Here is a 22,627-nt window from a genome sequence, read left to right as displayed (position 1 = left end):
TAAATGTCCAGATCTTTGAAGAGTGAGGTGGGGATACTTGGAATTGTTTCTCAAGGCCCTTAGGATGTTCTGTTTTAGCATTGGTTAGTCACCCTATTTAGCAAGGCAAAGCAAATCTCTAGTTAAATTGAACTTTATGAGTGTATTCTTCAGTAATAAAGACATTGCTTCTTGACTGCTGCTGAAGCAAATCTGTGGTGCTTTGTAATTACTTTATAGAAACTGTTTAGAGCAGAATCTTGAAGAATTAAGGAATGATCTAATCAGTTGACAAAAGGACTCCAACAGATCATCCAGAATTTTCATATGAATAGAGAAAGGAAAGAGTCATGACTGTGCAACATCACATTAAAATCTGGTTTTTGACCTTTAGTCCAGGAACTTGTGTGGCAAGCCACTGTTGTTATTACAAAAAACGTCACTGCATGAAACACGGAAGAGACAAAATCCCTACTGCAAAGAATTTACCATCTAAATAAAACACACGGATTAGTACGAGTATAGTACACCCATACACGCAGCAGCTGAGTTGTGTAGCTTTTATTTGGGGGAGGTTAACACTTACATACTGCGAGGAAGAAATAGGTCTCGGGAAAAGGCTTGACAACAAAGTAGAACGTGCTTGCGAGAGGGAGACTAAGAATCTCTTAACCATGGAAAAGGGCTCAATTATGAGAGTCAGAGAGGTAAGAGAAAGGTCGGATGAACGTGGCAACACAAATCCTGCTGAGATTCGGCCATTGCTCGTTACCTCTTGCAGGGTGCTCTTCCAGTCATGCTGGAGTCAGAAGGGTTACATTGCTTTTAACAGCTTTGGGTCAGGCTCCATTCCTGCAGATGGACTGCAGGGTAGGAGAGACCCAGCTGTCCGAAAACAGCACTGCCCTGTGGTGCTTTAGGAGGTTAAGGTCATTCAGAATTGAATTTTCAAAAATGAGACTTACCTATATTTCCTCCAATTTCATGTAAACTTTGGATCTGGCCTCTTATTTTCTGTGATGCTCCATGGCTAGGATAGAAAAAACCCTCAGTTTGTTTTTCTGTTATAACCACTGCCTTATCAAGTGCCACATATATTAAGCTTAAAATTGCTATTTTTGCCCCTGTGAACTTATCACAAGCAAAAAACTTCTACCAAACAGAGCCCTGCAGAAAACTGAACCTGCTACAAAGGTAGATAACTGTGTTACAGTTAACTAAGTCTTCTATTATATTATTTAGTTTTTATTATTTCTTTAAAGAACAGAATCATGGGGTCACGTAGGAAGATTTAGCAGAAAACACTGTCAGATACCATTTGTGACTTCCTGTAACTGCTAATAATTATTACCTTACAGAAATAAAACCATTAAATTTTTATGGGCAGACGTAAGACAACTCCTCTGGGTTCCTTATGCCGTGAGCCTATAAAAACGTATGTTTTTAGTAGTGGCATAACAGAAGTCAGATTGATTCTGTATAGCAGCCAACTATTAAGTAAAATATAAAGAATAAAAGCAATGATTAAATTTTTTTTGACCAATGTAACCATAATTTAGTAATATTAGATTAGAAAAGTAGGTCTTGTAACACAGTGAGTCTTTGAAAAGGGAACAATCTATTCATTAATGGTTCTGACATTATTGTTCGGGCAAAACACAATGTTCTGATTTACCCACCTGTTTTCACAGCGGAATCGAGCCAGGATGTCTTTGGCTTTTGTTTGGCTGTTGAGCTGAATTGCCATAGAGACTTTTGAATGCAGTGGAGCATAAACTCTTATCACCCCCTCGGGTATGTCAGACTGCAGGTATGGGGGAAAAGTGACAGCGCCCTAAAATCAATATTCGATAGAGTAAGGCAAATATTATTCCAGCTCCATTCAGAAGCAGTTCTGCAACTCGTTCAAAGTTGCTTGCAAATCTCACTGTCCTGGATTCGCTCGGTTACTCCAAAAAACTCTATTTACAGTCATACAAATGCAAATTTGTAGATACAGTATAATGAAATACAACACAAAGACGCAGACGCCTTGGTAAAGTGCCACATAAATACATGCAGAATATAGTAAAGGCCTTGAATTTTAACTGCTTGAGGTGAGACTAAGTCAAGTTGTTTTCTGAGACTTTAAAAGTTATTTCTGTTAACATTGGTCAGTGAACCAACTGTTCATTTAAAAATACATTACAATTACTATCTTTCCCTTTTAAAGATGGATTTTTCCTCAGGCATGAAGATCCAGTTCTTTGTTTCCACTTCCTACAGCTTCAACTAGACCAAAGCTTATGTACAGTAAAATACCCAAGTACCATATGGTTTCTGTTAATTGGAAATTTGACCTCGTGTAGGGTTCAAACGATCATCTATGAAGTTTATGCACTCTTGCATGATTAATGGCAGATAAATCAATTAGCAAGGTTTGCATTCCAGTTCTAATCCAGTTAATACCATGCTGAGCACAGTACAATAGTCTCTCCAGTCTCTGTCCCTGTGTAATTTAGAACATCTGAGACCCGAGGATTGTGTTAAGTGCTCTCAAAATTCAACTCAGTTATCCAAACAGAGTTTGCCTCCAGTTTACCCTTCATATTTCAGCTACCTGCCATGGCTAGTCTTGTTTTTATTAGATGTAAAGCCAATTAGTATGATCAATGAACTTGTCTTTCCCAAAGGTGCAATGACTGCAGTAACTGACTCTCCTCAGGTCTCACTGTATTCGTCCCAGTAGTCTATGCCACCATTTTAAACAAACTTCTCTATTTCTGCTTGCAGCAGGACTGAAAGCTCTACCCACAATATAGTTCAGCAAATGAATTCTCCAAAATAGTTTGGCAAATGAATTCTCCAAAAAGCTGAATTAGCACGGATTCACAATTCATGCAGATAATTTCTTTCTGTTCTTTTCCTAGACATTCCCTTCTGCTTATTCTACATTGTCTGTTAGGTGGCTCATTTTCTGTTATAATCTGCTAATATCACACCTTCCTAATTTGTCTTTTCTTTCATTCTTCAAGGCTGTTCTTCAATAATTGTAGTGTTCTTGACCAGTTCATTGTTTACTTCTCTTCCACTTCACCACCTCCATTTTTTTAAACCTCCATGGAAGACTCTGAAGATTTTTTTTGTCCAGGTTATTAAAGGTAGTTACTACATGAAAATACTACATATAAGCTGCTATAAGGACTGTATATGTTTTGCATGTACATAACATACTTTGTGGCCCAAATTTTATGTTATACCTAATATGTAAGGTAAATTTAGGTGCCCATTGAAGCAGCACACCTCAAGTAAGTTCCTAAACTCCATATCCAGGTGTGGGAGAACAGTTGGTGGCTTTAAGACCTCCAAAGGAAGATTTTTTGTGTCAGACTTTCCTAACTCTGAACTGCATCTGGAGCTCTGGAAGTCCTCAAAAATATCCACCTCTGCCCTCTGGGAGACAGCAAAATAACACCACAATCTACTTTGTTAGATTGTTAAATCGTTAAATTTTAGACCCAGCTTTGGTGTCTATTTTAGGCAAACTGGATTTTCTTTCTGCGTAGGAAGTTAGTACAAAACTGTGAAACTAAAGCTTGCAAAGAGAATATTGCATGGCCTGGACCATGCCACGGGTAACTGTAATTCTAATATGGAGCATCCTACTGCTCAACTACAGACCCATGCATTTGTTGATTATCTACAGAGCATTGCTGTTGAGGACAGTCCATACATGACCATTTTCTCATAAAACAGGTACAAAACCAGCTTGTGTTTCTAACAGGTTATAGCCTGGGCTGCTAGAAATCATTCTGCACTCCTCACCTTCTCTCAATCAATCCCCAAAGCTTTGTCTTATCAGGGAGTTGGACTGGGAAGAACATCTTTCAGAATAGCTCCCAAAACAGCTTCCTTTGTATGGCAAAATTTCTTCCCCACCCCCAGAAGCTTTTATAAAATAAGGAAGAATGGAGGCTGGTTAAATCTGCCCTTGAAAATGATATATTTTTATCATACTTCTGGTCTTTCAGGCCTCTCCCGTTCCATGGTCTTTCTCCTCAGAAGTTTTCTCACTCCTTTGTCAAACATCAGCTGCCTCTTGCTGTTGTTCATGGCTGCCTCATTCATTTTTCTCACCTGGGAAATCAGGAAGGATGGGACCTAAAGGGAGGAAATCAGAGCTGAGAATATACACTATTTTTTCCCCTCATAAAATTGGTGTTGCAGCTTTAGAAAGGCTCCAAATATTAGGCAGCAGAAGCTCTACATATTCCCAGAAAGCACATGCGATTACTAACTCCCTCCAGTAATCCTCAGCTATCCCTTGATGAAACTGTAGATCATCTTTCATGCCATGTGAATCTTTCCAGTGATGTTTGCAGCTGTAGGAACTTCAGTAGGAGACGGTTTTCGCAATCCCCCTGCTGCCCTTCCCCCCCCTCCATCGTCGTTATGAGGAAATGAGCTGACGCTGTCGTCCTCTTCATGCCAACCTTCAGAAGTCCAGCAAGGACTATGGGCTAAACTTTAAACAGTCATTTAATCTCATTCCAGTCTAGATATCTCACATAGGCATCTAGATTAAATCATTCCCCTATGCATTCTCCTGTATAATCAGTGGTGTGGGACGGGTACCTCCAGAGGGCAATTCATGCTAAAAGGTATGCTAGAAAGGTGACATAGACCTCCATCCAGAGATACCTGTCACCCAATCTCATTCTACATATAGAAGACCCCAGCCAGTTTCTAAAGAATAGCTAACTCTTTCTTCTAGGAAGCTCGTTTCACTTTGATTTCTACCAAGTTGCTACCCATAGCAAAATAATTCTCTGTTCTGGAGTCATAAAGAGGTAACCAACGTTACTCACTGTCCACAGGATGTCCTGGTACCGAATTAAAAGCCGTACAATGTGCGCTGTGGTGGCTGCTGCTTGCATTTCTTGTTGGTTTGCACGTTTCCCTTTGTAGATGAAGAGGTTTGGTGCAACAATCATAGAAACATTCCACAAATTCATTTTATTTTTCCCTTCGTTGGCAACCACTTTCTTCAGGAACTGAAGAAAGGCCTGGAAAAACAATCCTTGTTACTCTGAGTCTCACAAAAACATTTACTTCTTAAATGTAACGTTTTCAAATGCACAATGTATGTGGCTCAAAAGCTGCTATAGGTGCACTTGGAGGAGAAATTTGGAGGTTTTTTGCATTCTAATTTGGATTACTCTGGTATGTGCTGGCACAGCTACCTGTTTCAGCCACAGAGGAATTGTTGATATTATCAAAATACGCACTGATAAATTATCTGTCACTCAGAGCATAAACCCATATCCATAAATCAAGTATATTGTCTGCATTAAATTTCCAAATCCTCTAATACAAGAAAGATATAAAAGTGTTGCAATGGAATAGTTAATTTCTCCATAGATTTCAAGGTGTCCATTTTGATGTATCTGGCCAAGGCTTTTTATATCGCAGTCACTAGGGTGATCAGCTTCTCTTCAGATGTGCACCGGTCCCGTATATCATATAATTTGAGGAACTTCTGCCAACAACCCCTAAACTTTTATTCCGGGCTAATGAAAGCAAGAAGCTCTCAGTGGTTGTTCGTTGACGTCACTTCTGCACATGCATGGCAGAGTCAAAGGAAACTCATTTCCCTTTTGGGCAGTTTATTCAGAATTTTGCTTGAATGACTGAATAGGATGGATTGCAGCTGTGGTTAGAGTTGGGGTCTGCCAATGAGTCCTTTTGCAACACTATACCATTAAACCCCCTGTCTTGGTACCCTCCTGACATTGTAATTAAAACATTTTTCAAACCCAGGAATTGCAAAACAGAAACTGTGTTGGAGAAATTTCTAAAATCTCATTATAGATTGCAAATAGAGATGCATTCAGTTTTCTCATCACTTCTATTCTTGTACAAAAGCCTAGTAATAATTAAGACTACTCATTTGGCATGTGTTTTATATATACTGCTCTATATTGATACAGACATTGGTAGAAGAAATAACCCCTGTTCTTCAGAGAGCACTTGCAGACCTCCAAAGGCTTTAAAGCGGGTTGTTATTCATGTTCCTTGTTACTGTATAAATAAATACAGGTAAGGAAAGCACCTGGGCTCCTACGGCTGCATCTCAACTGACCAGTAGGAGACTTTCAGAGGTGGGGGAACCTGCATTGGTCCTGGTGAGCTGAGGACCTGGTGCAGATATTGCCTGCTGCCAGGCAGCTTGTTCACCTAAGTTTCCTTTATATGGAAACAAATCTAAAGATGCAACCAGTGTCTTTTAGGGTCAGATCTCAGAGCTCCCAAGCTCCCAAAAATGCTTGTAGAAACCATGTCTGTGTCAGGAATGAGTACATGGGTGTGGGCATCAGCAAAACAGCTGAGGCTGAGGTCCTGACATCCGTGTTACACGTGTACATTTCAGGGGTTTTTACATCCTGTCTGGTCCAGTGCACTGCGAGCCCTTCAGCACTCGGACTGCACTAGGCAAACCCTCATTTCACTTCATCCCAGAGAATTTCATTTATACAGGAATGGAGAAACTGAACCTTGTTTTTCCAAACTCTGCAAGGAACATGCCTCTTTGAAGTGGATGCTCCAGAATAAATGGTGCCTGGGAGCCATTTTCTGACACCAGCAGTTGGACATCTCCGAGAACTACTTCTTAATTGCTTAGAAAACAATGACAGCTGGGGAATTGGAACATCTTTTCAAGGAAACAATAATAAACCACAGATTAATACTTTCATGGTGCTGTGGCTGATTGCTGTCTGTTTGAAAAATAAAGTGTGCCTTGTTTAAACGTCAAAATAACCAAAGATGACAGGTGATAGCAAATGAAGAAGTTACCTTGGCTGTGTCTCTGTTGGCTTCAGGCAGCAACATGATCAACAGATGCAAAGCTTGTAGCTGTAACTTGATCTTGGAAATTTCTATGAATATAAATAATAAATATTTTTATTAAATCCCCATTCTGTTTGGTTTGTTGTAAAAACCTTTGGTGGTCAGCAGTTCTAGAAACACAGCAACCACATCAACCTGGTTAAGATTAGCATGTTTAGGTGCTGATTCACATAGCTCTTTTCCCAAACAAAAAATCAATTTAATGAGTGTTTTTTTCATCATCTTCTTGTGTCTTTGTCACAGGGGAAGACAAGGATCTGTAAACTTCTGTTCAAATAGCAAGAAGCTAGTGTTTTTTGTTATTAGCCAGTTTACCTTTGATACATGAGGTGAATATGGTTCAAATATTTTCCTCTTTTCAAACTGAAATGGATATTTATTTTCTGAAAATTTTTCATCTAAAGTTATTAATTCACTGAACGCTTGTGCCACTGGAGTGCACACTTATTGCTTTTAACTTAAAAAGTGTTTGTTCCAAATCTGGCACAATAGTTAAACGTAGAGCCCCTTGGCAGTGACAAAACAGCATCATGTTTTCAGCGATTGGTATATGTTGATACTGTGCAATGCTCGCTAGAAAAGCTGGGGTGGAGAAGATGGGAAGATAATCTCTTTTCATTTGCTTCCACTCAGGGTGGATGAAAGGGGTTTGGAGAAAAAAAATAGCTCATGTTGGGGACAGTGTATCTCTCAGAGGGAATAAAAGTCACTTTATTCTGCACAGACACCTCCTGTTCAGTCTTCTCATCTAAACTGCTAAGCGATCGTAACTGCATACAGTCTGGAACTCACAAGGAGCTCACTGAGGTACGTGAAGCTTACAGAAAAGGGTCACCTCCTTGCGCCCTTTAAACTACCTCATGGAGACATGAAAAACTTCGACTGCAACCTTGTGTAAAGGTTCTAAGTTTTCTGTAACAATTTGCCTGATAAAGTCACCGTCCTGATAGTTTCACTCTGTCCTAGCTCAAGTGCATTTGCAATGAAGTAATAGGTACTGCAAGGTATTACTGTGTTCTTCCTGGAAGAGATAGGGACAAAATGTTCCGAGAGTGAGAGGGTGTATGTACACTGAAAACAAAACCCAACTGCCTGAAGCTTTCTGTGATCACATACATCTTTGTACAAATTTTGTGACCTCAGCATAACCCTTAAGAGAAATGCAATAGATCCAATGGGTATCAGCTAAAGGTCAGTGAGTTGACTTTACCTTGCAGAAATTTTCGTTTCTGAAATCTATAATTTGTGTGAATCATAGTCCATATATGAATGTCACTGCTCAGCCATTGTTTGCTCACAGGTTTCAAATCTCACATTAAACAATTGTGCCATTCACACAACAAGACTCTGCTATTTACTAAATGCTGAGACTTTTTTACATTTGAATAGAAAGCTTGGAGAAAAATGAAATGTTCAGTCCGTGCACTGGGCCTTTTTTTCTCTTCCCTTCATCACTATTACATTTTACCTAAATGAGTTCATACTAACTCCTTTTCCACTTACTTTCCACTAGTGTGATGAAAGCTGGCAGATATTCTACTGTGAAAAGCGGGCTTGGGAGTTCTCTTATAAACATTTTCAGCAGTCCTGCTGCATCGTTATTTCGTACTTGGTCCCAGTCAAAAGTGTCTTCATAAAATTTTGCCTCTAGTTCTTGATGGAGATTCTGAAAGATAAAAGGAACATCTGACCTTTAATCATTCCTTTTGACCCATCAGTTTGAGATTGCTTCAGAAATTCCATTACAAACATCAGACAGGTTTACACTGTAGTTAAATTGAAGTAGCCCTAAACAAGTAGCAGTCTATGTACAGCTGTGTGGAGTTCAGAGCAGGTTAACAGATCAGATTCCTGGGGATATTTTGCAATCCAGGCTAAATTTGGCTTTCCAAAGCCAGTGACCCATTTTAAAGCAAGACAATTTGTGCAGCATCTTAGAACTAGAATCAGAAAATTCAGCTAAACAGGATTTTTAGCATAACTGTTCTTTTTGTTTAAAACACTCTCCAGAGGCTTTGACCCTTAAATCACAAAGTAGTGGCATTTCTTCCTCACTGCCAGTGAACTTGCTAGACAATTTGCTGTTGTGTGAGTCCATGAGCCTTGAGTAAATGGTTTTAACTTCAGGTCTTCCTGTCTTCAGGATGTTTTCTGTTAGGACAGCTATAATTAGATTTCACAGCTTCTTAAAAAAATGAAGGTGCCAAACCATTACTGTCAGAAAACCTCCACTTATTATGTGCCAAAAAACCTCCTCAAAAACTACAAGAGATATCTAAGGCAGAATTGATTATACCATTATGGGTGCCCATTCAATCCTCCTGTTCTCTGGTGTGAGCATCAAGCTCTGTAACAGAGGTCTGTTTAGTTCTGGAGAGTAACTAATCAATAATTCACACAGATGTGTGACTGGAACATATGCAGTAAGGTTCCTAGTAGGAAACAAATTCTGCTTCAAATCCAGATCACCGTTTGGAAAATGCAAGGTCCTCAACAATTTTTTGAGTTAATGAGGTTGAAGGGGGCTATTGTAAGGACACCCATAAATAATGCAGCTTTCACAATTATTACTGGGCAAACACTGCCTTCTCCATAGGAAGTTTATCCTGCTTTTAGTGAGACTATTTATGACAAAATACATCTGTAACTAATATTCAGGTTTCAGATCATGTTTTTGTCAAATGCATGTTAAAATTTCATAAAAGTTTAGTCCATTCAGACAGAAAAGCTTAAAAAAAATTAATTTTGTTTACTGTGCCTCACATGAATAGAAGGAAATTACATGTCAAATATGGTCACACATAATGGAGTGACATGGCTGGCACAAAAGGAAATAGAAGGCCATTCAGGAATTGGTATATAATGTTACAATCTCATTTTTACTAGCACATTTTACTGGTTGTAATCTGGGCTCTCTCGGCTTCCTCTATATTCACATCCTTTGCACATAATCCATACAAACACCTGGATTAAATTCTCTCCCACTAACTGACTGGGAAATGTGGAACAGAAATCCTCACCTCATCAAAATCACAAGGGAAGAGAAAACTACTCCACATTTTTCTGCTGAGAACTGGGAAAAAGCCGTAGAAACAGAAAGCAAGATTTTTGAAACACGTATTTTACACAGGCAAGCATAAATGCATATATTTATACACCCAGTCCCCATATACATATATATATACACATGCACCTAAGTACTTTTAGAAAAAACTTTTGCAGTCTCTTTTTAAATGTGACTGATCCTACAGTAGACTATCATGCATTTTTTGGTTTACTGGAGCTTTTGTTACAAACCAGATTACAGACAGAGGAAAACTTGTATTTATTTCTTCTGTTCTTTGGTTTATGGAAGAGTAACCTATAATCGCTTCCATATGCCTTTTCCTTCTCCAAACAAGACTGAAATAAAATTGGAATGCCCTCAAATCCTAGTGTCATAATAATGTATGAAGGCTTGGAAGGATGAAATCTGGATCTGCTTTGAAAAAAAAATCTCTCTTTTCCTGGCTGGCTTGTTGGACAGACTTAAATGAAGCCAAAACTCAAATAATTTAAAACTTTCATATGAAGAGTTTAACTTACCACCCAGTATAGGAGAGTTATATATAAAGTCATATCTTATAGCAGCTCCCTGGATATAGGTTGTGAATAAGAACAAGACGCAGTACAGTAAATGCAAAGAATATGAAAGTATTTTAATTAGTTAGGGCACAGCCCTGCTGTGTAATTTCCCCAGAGGGGTTGGAAAAAATTGAGATCGTGTGAAATAATACTTTATGTATTTGTATGAAAAAATGAGGGAGCTGCAAAGAACAGTCCAAATGAGGAGCTCCCTTCTGCAAAATGTGGCACTTTGCAAGGTGCTGCGTGCTTTTAGCAATCCACAGAGTTGAAGGGAGCTGGGATGCTACCACCTATCTTCCATGCGTTTTGTGTAATGCCACTTTCTCTTGTACAGTTATTTTTATGATCCCCAGCCCATCAATGTTTAGCAGTCCTCAACATGACTCTTTGTGTGGCTGTCATGATGTTGAGACTTCCTGACTCAGAAAGCAAGGCAAGCTTTCTTGACGGTGAGAAAGTGGAAGTGAGATGAACTATAAGAAGTGGTTTAAACCAGATTAAAAAACAAAACAAAGAACAACCAAACTGGAAAATCCCCAAAAATCTAGGAAAGAGGTAGACACTAATAAGCCTAGAAAAAAAAAACCCTTGTTTTCCTAATTTGCCTTTGCCTAAGGCTTCTAGGTCCTGGAACCAATTTAGTCTGGAGAAACAATTGCAAGCATTACTGCACCACAATGTCAGGTTTTTGGGTACCAACTATCCCATGTTCACAGCACACAAATAGCCTGTGAAAATGTAGTACTTGGGGCTGCCAAACAGTGAATGCAGGCCAAATTTCTCTCGCTTGGAACATGAAATTGTGAGATCACAGAAGATAAATGAGAAATAAAATGACACAAAGGTTAAAATGACATGGAATAAGATCTTTATCTCAGTTTAGCAACTTGGGATTTCTGAAATAAATTAAACCAGAGATAAGATCACAGTAATTTTGGGATGACAGAGCTAAACTGAAAGCATCCCTCAAATTTCAGTGGACAAAAACTGCATCCAATATCAACTCTCTGCTTTATATAGAACATTAATGAATGCAAAGCAATAGACCACATGTGATTTATTGGTTCCCAGGAACCAATCTGACCTTTCACCGGTAGGGATAACAATGCTGATCTACACACATCAGTAATTATATGCACTGCACATTTGAGTGTGTTGTATTATTTTACATAGGGTGTGTGGTCCGGGAGACAGAAAACTGGCATGGGCATGTACCTTGACTCTGGAGGCAGATCCAGGCACTCTGAGAATTCCTTCGGTTTCCAAACCTGTTTCCTCAAGCTTGTGCAGCAACTGAAAAAAGAAACACCAGGAAAATACTCAGAAGTACTTAAAAATATTATTATTTTTGTTACACTCTAGGTATCCTTGAAATTAATTTGAAAAAGACATATTTCTACGTAATTTGCTAATAAAAAGAAGCCAGGTCACTAAAGCAAACCTTCCTAATTTGCTCTCCACATTCCTGACCCTGAAACGCAGAGTATGGAAACTGATAATGCAATAGGCCCCTCAGTCATTGATTTGAGACTTGGCACTGCTATAGAACAATTAACACATAAACTCATTAATGAAAGGGCAGATACACTGAGTAAAACACAATGGTGTTTTGAGGGAAAATTAACCTCTGAGAAACGTTTAAGTCTTTCCCCAAGGAGCACAATAGAACGGTCTATAGATAACATACATTTCTGGGAACTGAGAACTCAGATTAGAAAATGATCCCAGGATATTTTAGTTTGAAATTTCTGTGAATAGAGGAATTGGCTTTCCACTCTAATCCTTTATTAAAAAATGAACATGTTTTTGTTTAACATAATTTAGAACAAGGGGGAAAAAAATTTCCTAGTATTTATTCATACAGCTCTGGAATTTCACCACCAGCTCTGCTTCCCGCCCTAGCTGTTGGATTCTTCTAATTTCCCATGGTATCTTGACAGCGGAGTTGTGGAGTTGATTGCAAAGATATGTAAATATTCAAGTCATGTCAGTCTTTCCCCTGGCACTGCACACCACTATTCCCCTTTTGTCAACATCTCTAGTGAAATCTGTTGTAGTTCCAAGTCCACGTAAATCACACGTGTGATTGTGTCTGTGTACCTGACTATGAGACATCCAGTGGATGACACTGTACTCTCAAATGATTTATATAAATGATGTTGTCTTGTCATACAAACCTCAATGAGAAGATAACACTTCCATTCTGGAAATGCACATAGTTAAATAATACCTATAGTGTTAATTTATGTGAAATTAAAGCTCCTGAGACAAGTCATCTCTGCCACTTCTGCACACAGACACACACACCCACATACGCGCACACCACCCCCACAATTTTGTGTGCTCTAATTTCATGAGAAAGGGAAACAGAGGCAGACATTTGTTTCATAAAGTTTCCCACACAGAATAATATAATTACAAAAATGTCCACCATGGGTAAAACATAAAGGAAGCAAATTTTGTCTCCTTGTCACAAGGTTTTCAAACCTCAACATACAGACAGACAACCTGTAGACACCTTTAAGTCTGTAAAGCCCACATCTTGTATCTGATGTCTGCTCTAAGTGTCAATGTAAATGATTGAAATGTGAATCTTAGTGGCTGAGTAGGCTGAGTTTGTACTCACTTTTTGGAAGATGAGGGGTACTTTTATTCCAGGAACCTTCTTTTGATCATTCTCCAGCAGTATGGTGAGAGGGACTCCAAACAGACCATTTTCTTAAAAATAATAACAACAAATGTGAAAAAGAGGAAGCACAGCTTTGTAGGTGTCTTCTTCGCAATGCTGAGCAGTGCTCAGGTGGACACCACGGGGGTGCCACAGCACAGTACCTCGTCCCCGCACCCTCTCCACGCGGTTCCTCTTCATCTCCACCCCCAGTGCATCGTAGAAGGCTGTTAGCTCAATCAGGGAGAGGTAGCGAATCTTCTTCATATCTTCAGGAGAGAGGTCTCCAACCTCTGTTAGTCCAAACCGGCTTTTCCGAACAATGAATTTCTGGAGTAGAGATGGGTCACATCGTTATTTGCACAGAAGTTACAGGAGGTGAACTTTTGTTTTGAAAGAGATGCCCGTATTGTGATAAGAAATCATATTAGGTTAGATAGATCACACTAAGGAGCTGAAGTACAGCCCTACATATTGGCCTGGTATGTTAACATAACTTGTATTCATCTGAAGCATAGAACTGAACTTCTTCCTCATCACGTTCCCTTGCAGCTTGACTGGTAAACAGTGCTGGAGCAGAGGTGCCAACCTCAGTGTCTGTACTCCAGCTGGGACAAACGAGCCCCATGCTACTTAAACTTTTGCCCAGTTTCTCAGGATAGAACATTTTGCTCTGCCTCTCCCCGAGTGTCTTTGAATGCTTCTGAAGTAGCTGACACAACTTATCATGGGTATGTTTTTGTACCAATCATTTGTGTGCGTGCATGTGTATTTGTAATGAATCCATGCTTGCATTGCACATTACCTTAATTTATGAGGTCTTTTTGGATAGGTCCTACTAAAGACCTGAGGAAAAGCCCAGAGGCAAAATCACTTGATGTGAAGCTGCCAGTTTAATGGTACTTTTTTATTACTCAAGAAGCATTTAGGCTTGGAAAAAGTACTCCCACCAGCTAAGAAATAATTTATTCAAGTAGTCTTGAGCTATATGGTACTTAGTAATTTGAGGGCATGCGAAGATGTCTACATATTTTAGAAACCGCAGTGTCATGGAGCAGAGCCAGGAACGTTGCATCATGACAGAGACATTTGTATGAATGTCAAAAAAAACAAATATCCATCAGGTTTTGACATAATTGTTACACATAATAACAAAGTTATGGTAAAAAATATGTGTTTCAAACAACTGTGGGTCTTTGGTATTATATGTTTGGGGTTTCTTTTATTTGATTGTAATTTAAACCAGTAATTGTTACACAGAGGTAAAAATAACATTAGGAGTCATCTCCTCCCTTTAACAATGTTTTGCTTCTGAAGATTTCAGTCCAGTCCTTCTTTTTTTAAGTAAATTTGGACTCAACGGGTTTAACCCATCTTTTAAAGAAGCCTGTCAAACACACTAAGAAAACAGCAAACAAAAAAATGCATTACATTTATACCAGATTTCAAAATTAGAGAGAGGACAAAGGGCATCTAGATCAGGTAGGTTAGGACTTCCTAAATAACAATGCACATGGTCTTTCAATAGGAGTTAATTTTTTGGGAGGAGAAAGAGTACAGGGGACGGAATAATTAAATTACATGCTGTCTGGGGCATTTTAGGACAGAATCTTCCCTTCTCAGCACGCTACAATTCTACTGTTACTCTTAGGCTAAAATGTAATAAAATAACTAAAGCTACACAGAGGACAGTCTCCCGAAGACACATGAAATACTAAATACCTATGCATTTTGGTTCCAGTGATGCAAAATGTCCAAAAGCAGTCAAAGCACAATAAATAATTTTGAAAATAAGAAAAAGTCACGCAGTATACATAGATTTTCTGAGGGGAAAGACAAGTAGCATGTTTGCCAAGAAAAAAATGACAGACTCCAAAACCAATTACAAAAGGTAGCTACAAGGATTTTCCATCATAGCTAGTTGACTCCTAGGGTCACGGTGATGTGATGCAGTGTTAACACATGGTTTGACGCTGAGACTCCTGTCTTGCAATCATAATTTTCCAATGATTTTCCTTACAAACAGTGGAGTCACAATATGCAGCGTTGAAGGAGGCTGTGCAATCCTGCAATTACTAGCATTTTGGCTAGTAGCGTGCTTGATGTGGCGTGTTATTATGCTGTGGAACTACACAGCATACTAAGATGGGCCTGAAATGCTTACTGACTTAGTTGTGTTATATTTTCAACTAAGTTGCTTTGATCATGGTCCCACATTGGGGAAATTGCTCGTAACCCTATGCAGACAGTGATGTTGAGTTGCTTCTTCTGGTTATTTTATGGTATATAATGATATCTTATTTATATAAAATTTTATGATATATAATCTCTCTCTGTGCAGCCCAGTATACACCATCCATGAAGCTGGTTGTAGGAATGTGCCCTGGAGAAAGGATTATGTTGTGCAGACTTTGGTCCGACCCTGCTGGCCCACCTTGAGGGAGGAGGGACAGTCCTTCAGAGTGCAGGTGACTGGTTGCTCTGTGTTATAGAGCAAGAGGTATTTTTTCTGTTAGGGCCCATTACAGTCTGAACCATTATGGAAAAAAACAAATACCATGAGGGGCAACATATGAATTAAAAGAAGTGCCAATGTCAACAGCTACAATTGTTGTCTATTTGAAAAGTCTCTCTTTGTGATGACCTGGCACATTTCTCGTGTACGCTTCCAAGCACACAAAATGATGTCCTGCATGCAAGATAGTTCATCATAAGCACAATGCCGCCCTTTTCTAATACTAATCAATGATGCATCCATAAGTCCATGATATTCAGTGTGGAATCTTCTCTTCCCTGATTTTCAGCAGTTTCCCTGCTCTATCAACTGGCAATTGCCCACACTGGGCAATTTGTGTGTGTGTGTTGTAGTGAAGGCTGGGGTCCTAGGTTTGCTATTATAAGGAACAAGGATGAAGCTTTAGTTTGCCAAAATCATGATGAATGCAGGACACCCAGTTATCCCCACCAAAAAAAAAAAAAAACCCCAACAAAAAACCAAACCGAAAACAAAACCCAAACCAAAAAACCAGACAAACTAAAGCATGGGGATTTCACACCAGTTGTAATCTACTTGGTGTCTTATCCCTCCTCTCAACAGGGAAGCTTACTTCTGCATCTCAGGTTCTTCTTCCTTGGTGATGCCTGAGATGGACAAATGGATAATTCTCAGAGAATTCAATGTCTGTGTGGATAGCAACAAGTTCAGATTAGTTCAGGATCTCAGGACATCATAACATTCAGGAAATGCTTCCAAATAATTTGCAGCTATTTCATAATTCCACTTTTCAGTAGTGGGAGTTGTGAGGGCTGATGGAAATAGAAAACTGACTTCCTTGACTTCGAGTAATAATTCCAGATAATGACAAAACTGCTCAGTGTTTGTCTGGTTGGATGATCAGATAAACTTTCCCTTAGACATTCATGTAGTGTCTCCTATAGTGTAATTGCACTGAATACTGATTGGAGACAATCAGTATTGCTGCAGGACTAAGCCTCTCTTTCCCTTCTTTATCCATGAAGCAATTTTAAATCCATGTGTTAACAAAAGCAGATAATCCATGGAGCAATGAAGTACGGAAGTAGACCGGTAATGAAAATGATTGCCAGTTGTAGTGCCAGTAACTATTTTTTATTTCTATGTGAAAAATGTGTGGGTGATGCAATATTTGTAGATTGAATTACATCTCTCATGAGTAAGAGTAAAAACCAGGCTTGGATATCCAGTTTAGCTTTGGAGACTCTCTGGGAATCAGTTGGAAGCAGTAGGCAGGCACAGTGGACAGTCCCTACAAAGCACACACAGCAAAGGACAGCTAAGGCATCTTAACAGACTCCAACATGCTGAGGATACGAAGCAGGAAATTACTGGGCTAAAACAAAAACAATTGAGGAAGCATGTTGAGAACAAACTTACAGGCAAAGCAGAGTCTTCCTTTTTGAACCTCTGGGTTTTTGGCCATTCTTGGGTTTTTGGAAGGACCATAATGGATTCTGAGAAAGAGACCTCATAGGAGAGCTCTTCTGTTACAGATGGGCTGCCTTTATCTAGTCCGCAGTCTAGACAGCTATTAGCTGAAAATAATGGAAACGATATATGAATACTGAATGTACGCTTGCATTTAGTACAAAGACATTAAAAAATTGAACCAAGATGACAAAAATCTTGAGAAAGTTTGAAAGGAAGTGCTTCAAAGAGGAATTTCGCTGTAAACCACAGCATGTTCCTGTTTTGTTTGGAGGAAACAACCCCTTAGAAATAAAATCCTTATTTTCATTTTAGATTATTTAACTTGTTGCTTTCGTGAGAAGGATAGTCAAGTTGGAACTTCCTGTTTATCAGGATTTATCAAGTTTTGGTACTCCCTCCTTGCATACCCAGGCCGGCAGCTGCGGTGGCACTTGTCTAATGAACAATTAAAAATTACATTTCCTGACAGAAAAATGCTGTTGACCCAGTTTCTCAGTTCACCCTTGACTTATTTATAATCGTAAGACATTGTGCATATATTTTATGCTCACACACATACATTTTTCAGAGTTGCTAGATTAGGTGTGTAGAGCCAAAACAGGATGCAATGTACAAACTTCTAGTTTGAAAAAACACGACATCTACAGGAATTTCTGGTGGATATTATGAAATGACTTATTATTCTACTCTAACATTTAGCTGCCTGATGAAATTAGTGGGAGGAAAATTTCTGAAAACAGTGCAATCAAGTAAGAAATACCCTATTGTCATGGAGTCCACAGTGTGATAACATGCATGAATTCCAGTGTGGCAAACTTTTATGACTGATCTCTCACATCACAGAACAATTTTAAGGTTTCCTGTAAGGTCCAGGTCCTAGACTCACGCAATTGGAACAGAATCATAATTTTCATTTTGAAAGGGAAGTAAAATTTAAGCCCACAGGACTGAAGAGAAGAATTTGCACACACTACTCAAGTGCACTCCAAAGCCATGGAAATCAGAAAGTGAATTAAAAGGCATTACATGTTTTATAAACAGGCACATGCCTCGTGATTTATGTATCACTGCATTTACAGATACAGGGGCTTAAAGACTCTTTGCAGCACCTTTTGTTTTGCCGCTGTTTGTTTTGCAAGTCTGGGATGAAAAGGTGTTATTAAGTGGCCTCAGATGTAACCTAGTGGCCAAGCTGTTTTAATATCTTTTCTACCTCTCTTTCCATTCTAGGACCTGGGACCATCAACCATCCACAGTGTCCCTGTCAGTTTGGTTTCTCATCTGTTCTAGTACAACTGTTTGCAGAGCAGAAGTATCAGCAGAACATTTTTTGCAACTAAGGAAATTGTTGCATGATATCCAAGGGTAGACATCTAAGGGACTAGTTTTGAAACTCAGGTGTTGATATCTCTTTAATTAAGCCCCGAACAAAGGTGATGGTAAGATCTTTTAAAATAAAAGACAGACATTCCTGTGGAAGGCTGCTGACAGTTATCTAGACACAGAGTAGAGCACAGCTATCATTTTCATTAGCACTCCCCATCACTGTCAGGGCAAAGTATTTAAGGGATGTCCACAATAACACCATTAGTAGATCAGAATAATAGGACAGAACCAGAGAAATGATAAATTTCTAACATTAGAGTTTCTGCAGTATTGGAGAAGAAATGTAAAGGAAATATGTAACTTTCTGATCATGACTGTCAACAAGGAACTGCTGGCATATTTTGCATAAATTCTGCACCGATTGTTTACAGGTCATTTTTACATTCCAACCTTGCAATGATCAGTACTTTTTAGAAACTGATGCCTCAAGGGCATCAGTCTGTGTCTGTACAACACCAGTCTTGAACAGGAAACTTTGGTTCCTGCATGACAATAAGCTGACAATGTTTTTAAGAATATATATATGTGCAGTATGGCCCCGACACAGAAGAAGGGACTAACCTCAGAATGACAGAAGCATCTTTCTATCATTTTTTCTAGGAGGAAGTGAACACTGATTACACGTTGGCATACTCACAGCTAACTGACTTCCAAACTGGTTTCTGCCCAGGAAGCTGGAGACCATTAGAAGGAACTGGTGACACTGGAACTGTCTCAAATGTGGGCTGATAGGCAAGGAAACATGATCAGACTGCTGTGAAAGTAAATGTCTATGGACAGAAACGGCTACAGTTCAAGCAATAGCGCATCATTCTCAGCTTATACACTTATGCCAAGTTCAAACAACCTGTTGTGATTTGCCAGAACACATTTTTCATAGCCAAGCCTGAGAATTAATAGTCCCCAGGCTGCACAGATTTGGATCATGTTGAGGTCAGTAACATTGCAGGTTGCTGTAGCTAATGAGTCCTGTCCTATATAATGACTGAAATTAGCAAAGTAAATTGCTGTACATAATTGTACTAAGTGAAAGGTCCTTGTCAAATTGTAATCCATCCTGCTTTTAATAATTTTGGCCTCAAATCTTTCTGAAGACTGTCTGACACGTGTCAAGCATCCGCTGCTCCCAAACACCTGTCAGAAACATGTCCGTTCAACACCTTTCAGGATTTGGGCATCAGCAAATTATTAATGGATGGATGTCCTCCCACTGTACTAAGACTTTATCAGTGAACTGTAAAACCAGAATTTGAGAAAAAAAGACCTTTTGTACATCTAAATTCATTTCTTTCTGCTCCAGAAATCATTCTGCACTGTGTGAAAATGGGGGATGTGTGTGTTCACAGCTGAGAAGGACTTCTGAAGCCCAGGGGGTGACTTTCAAGTACTGTCACCTCTTCTTGGCAGCAGTTGTCTGCAGTTTTGGGTCTTCTCATAAAGACAAAGCTGAGTGTTTGTGTGTACACAGGGCAGCAGCAGCTCATCTGCACGTTCTTGTGTTAAAAAAAAAAAAACACCTCAGGAATTTAAAAAATGCTCTGAAGGGTACTCAGTGAAAATACCTATAATGCCCCAAACCGGTCTTGTCAGTTTTCTGCTGTTCTTTACATCCTGGTGGGACCCCCCTCTACCCTCACCTTCCAAACCTTCTGTTCCACCCCCTGAGTGTGATGGGGCAGCCCCAGCTTTCTATCTGAACCTGCAGGTGAGAGTCCCATGAGCCCACAGCAAACTCTCCTTAAATTGCTCTTCACATTGCTAAATCCCCTGTTTATCGACAAACAGAACTGCCTCAGGGCAGAGATTTTTCTTCCCCATCTGTAGCCAATGCACAGAAGCAGTATTCAGGCTGCTATAAAATACCAGATATTTAAAAGACAGACAGGTCTTCCAATTGGAAGCCTGAAATAATGTTGCAATTGTTTTATTCAATCATCCTCTGAGCTGTTTGGGTAACAAAGTCAAATGTAACATGAATAAAATCTCTCTTGAGAGAGTCCATTCAATGGCTCGCAAACTTGATAGCAAACAGGATTTGAGTCACATGGACTTCCTTTGCCAGGAGACTCTAAGGATCATTGATTTTTTAAAAAGGAGAACTGTAGGATGCTTTTATAATAAAATTCCGTAACATTTACACAAAAGGTCTTAGGGCATAATAAAAAAGGATATAGATTTCAGGTGGGAGTATGAAAAGTGGAGGGGGTGGATAAACTTGCCTCAGCAATTTGGGAAAATTAAATATAAAAGCAGCTGTTCTGCTGCTTAAGATCCAGATGGAGAAATTAATGGTAAACATCAACTGGCTCATCTACTTTCATGGCTCGAAATGTGTGACCCTGCAAACAGTATTCACAACAGAATTGCAGTGAATTGAGTTTATTAAGAAAAAAAAATAATTCCTTCCAGCCTCATTATACAGGTGAAATCAATAGTGAAGTAGCTGCAGTGACCAGGTATGGGTGAAGCAGAGTGGAGCTGAGAGCACAACCCTGCCTCGCACCCAGCAGCGCTTGCAACCCCCTGCAAGCTGCTCTAGCTTGTGGCTATTGAGTATTGTGAATCATGTACAATATCAGCGGGAGTTAAAAACATCATATTCTTGGTCTCATTTCCCAGCCTCCATAGGGAGGGTGTATAAAAAAGCCAAATCTGTGTTGCTTTTTGTGAAAATTTCTTCCAAACAGGATCACAGTCTGTCTGTGTGGTGTTACCGTGCCCTCCCCTTTTTTTTTTAATCTTAGGATAATATGATACAAAGAAAGGGTAAAGTGGGAATAAAACCTTTTTAATGCATGGATTTTAAAGATCCAGATTGCTTCTTTAGTAAAAAGGAAGATTAAAAAACTTTGGAAGCTTATGTCTTAATGAATGTGAAAGGGCAAGAGTCAAATTGTGTCCGTAACTAAAGCGGGACAGCTTTATTCATTTGGCTGAGGCTCCAGCGATGGTAAGAGTTCTCACATCTTGATTTCTGACTGAAAGTGATTCATTAGACAGTTCTCCTTATATGATACTAAAAATGAGCTCATTGTTTTCTGGCACAATGTACACAGGAATTTCCAATGGGAAGAAACCAGAAGAGCAAGGAAAAATGGACATGAGGTAGATAGTTCTTTAGTAGCTACACTTATTGTAGAAGATCTAAAACCAAATCATTGGAGCACCAAAGCAATCAAATGCTATCATCAGCCCTGCAGCTAAGGGAAATGCAGGCAAAGCTTTGTAGCTCTGGTCAGGCTACCACTTGCCCATGCTTTGGGTATATTCTTATTTCCAAGCACTGTCGTCACAAATGCCTTTTCATGCAAGTAGTTCTGTGTTAGTTAGTGATTCTTCTTTAATTAGGACATGATTTTCTTATGCATTGCTCCAGTAAAATGCTCCTAAAACTCTTGAGGAGTTTTAGCTGATCACAATGTACACAGTTGGGCTGCTAATGAGCACGATGCTTCATTTCCTCCCTCCAATAATAAAATCAATGTGCCCCCTCCCCCCCATTTTTATTTTGCTGTTGATTTTTCTAGGGTTGAGCACTAGCAGAGCCAATAGCTTCTGATGGAAGCAGCAGGGTACCAGCAGTAAGGAAAATCAGGCCACTGTGATTAATAAACCATACAATTTAAATCTCCACAGTGTTGCAAGCAGTCGAACCTGCTGTGCGTCAGCCTGTCTGAAGCAGAGCAGAGATACCTCTACCCGGGCAAGCTGCTCTGCTGAGGCATCGCCTGGGAGGGGTGAAATACAGCAGGTGCTGGGTATCACAGCACCTTTCCAGCGTGGGCAACAGAAAAAAAATCCAAACAACCCAACACCAAATAAGAAGAAGGAAATACGGTTTATTTTCAGTCCACTTGGGCTGTTGAGGGAACACTCCTGCCCTGAGGGGATGGACCTCAGGGCAGGATGAGGGATGACTCACACAGAGGCTGGTCACCAGGCAGTAACAGCAAAACATCTAGCAGTCAGGTGTTTGGGTTTCTTTGGATTTTTTTTTTCAGAACAGAGGAAAGAAACTAGCATAAATCTCTCTTCCCTCCCTCCTGAATGACAACTATTTGTGCCTTTTCAGTGGTCCCCTCAGTCTCATCTCAGGTGACCCCTGTTAGCTA

At 39.5% G+C, this 22,627-nt stretch overlaps 1 protein-coding gene across 1 annotated transcript in view; it reads right to left on the bottom strand.

Annotated features, from left to right (window-relative positions):
• ARHGAP28 (Rho GTPase activating protein 28) overlaps positions 1-22,627 on the bottom strand; it is a gene marked incomplete at both ends in the record, with an annotated part of 70,842 nt that overhangs the window by 925 nt on the left and 47,290 nt on the right. Inside the window, 11 exons of the mRNA XM_084280319.1 lie at positions 945-1,009; positions 1,659-1,783; positions 3,976-4,119; positions 4,827-5,024; positions 6,814-6,896; positions 8,371-8,533; positions 11,710-11,787; positions 13,121-13,212; positions 13,327-13,492; positions 17,076-17,233; positions 19,153-19,240. Coding sequence (XP_084136445.1) covers positions 945-1,009; positions 1,659-1,783; positions 3,976-4,119; positions 4,827-5,024; positions 6,814-6,896; positions 8,371-8,533; positions 11,710-11,787; positions 13,121-13,212; positions 13,327-13,492; positions 17,076-17,233; positions 19,153-19,240 — 1,360 coding nt within the window. The remainder of the gene's footprint in view (positions 1-944; positions 1,010-1,658; positions 1,784-3,975; positions 4,120-4,826; positions 5,025-6,813; positions 6,897-8,370; positions 8,534-11,709; positions 11,788-13,120; positions 13,213-13,326; positions 13,493-17,075; positions 17,234-19,152; positions 19,241-22,627) is intronic.

Source organism: Gallinula chloropus (assembly GCF_964237585.1).
Source record: "Gallinula chloropus genome assembly, chromosome: 2".
In the NCBI taxonomy this organism is placed as follows: Eukaryota; Metazoa; Chordata; class Aves; order Gruiformes; family Rallidae; genus Gallinula; species Gallinula chloropus.
This window is presented reverse-complemented; position numbering and strand designations above follow the sequence as displayed.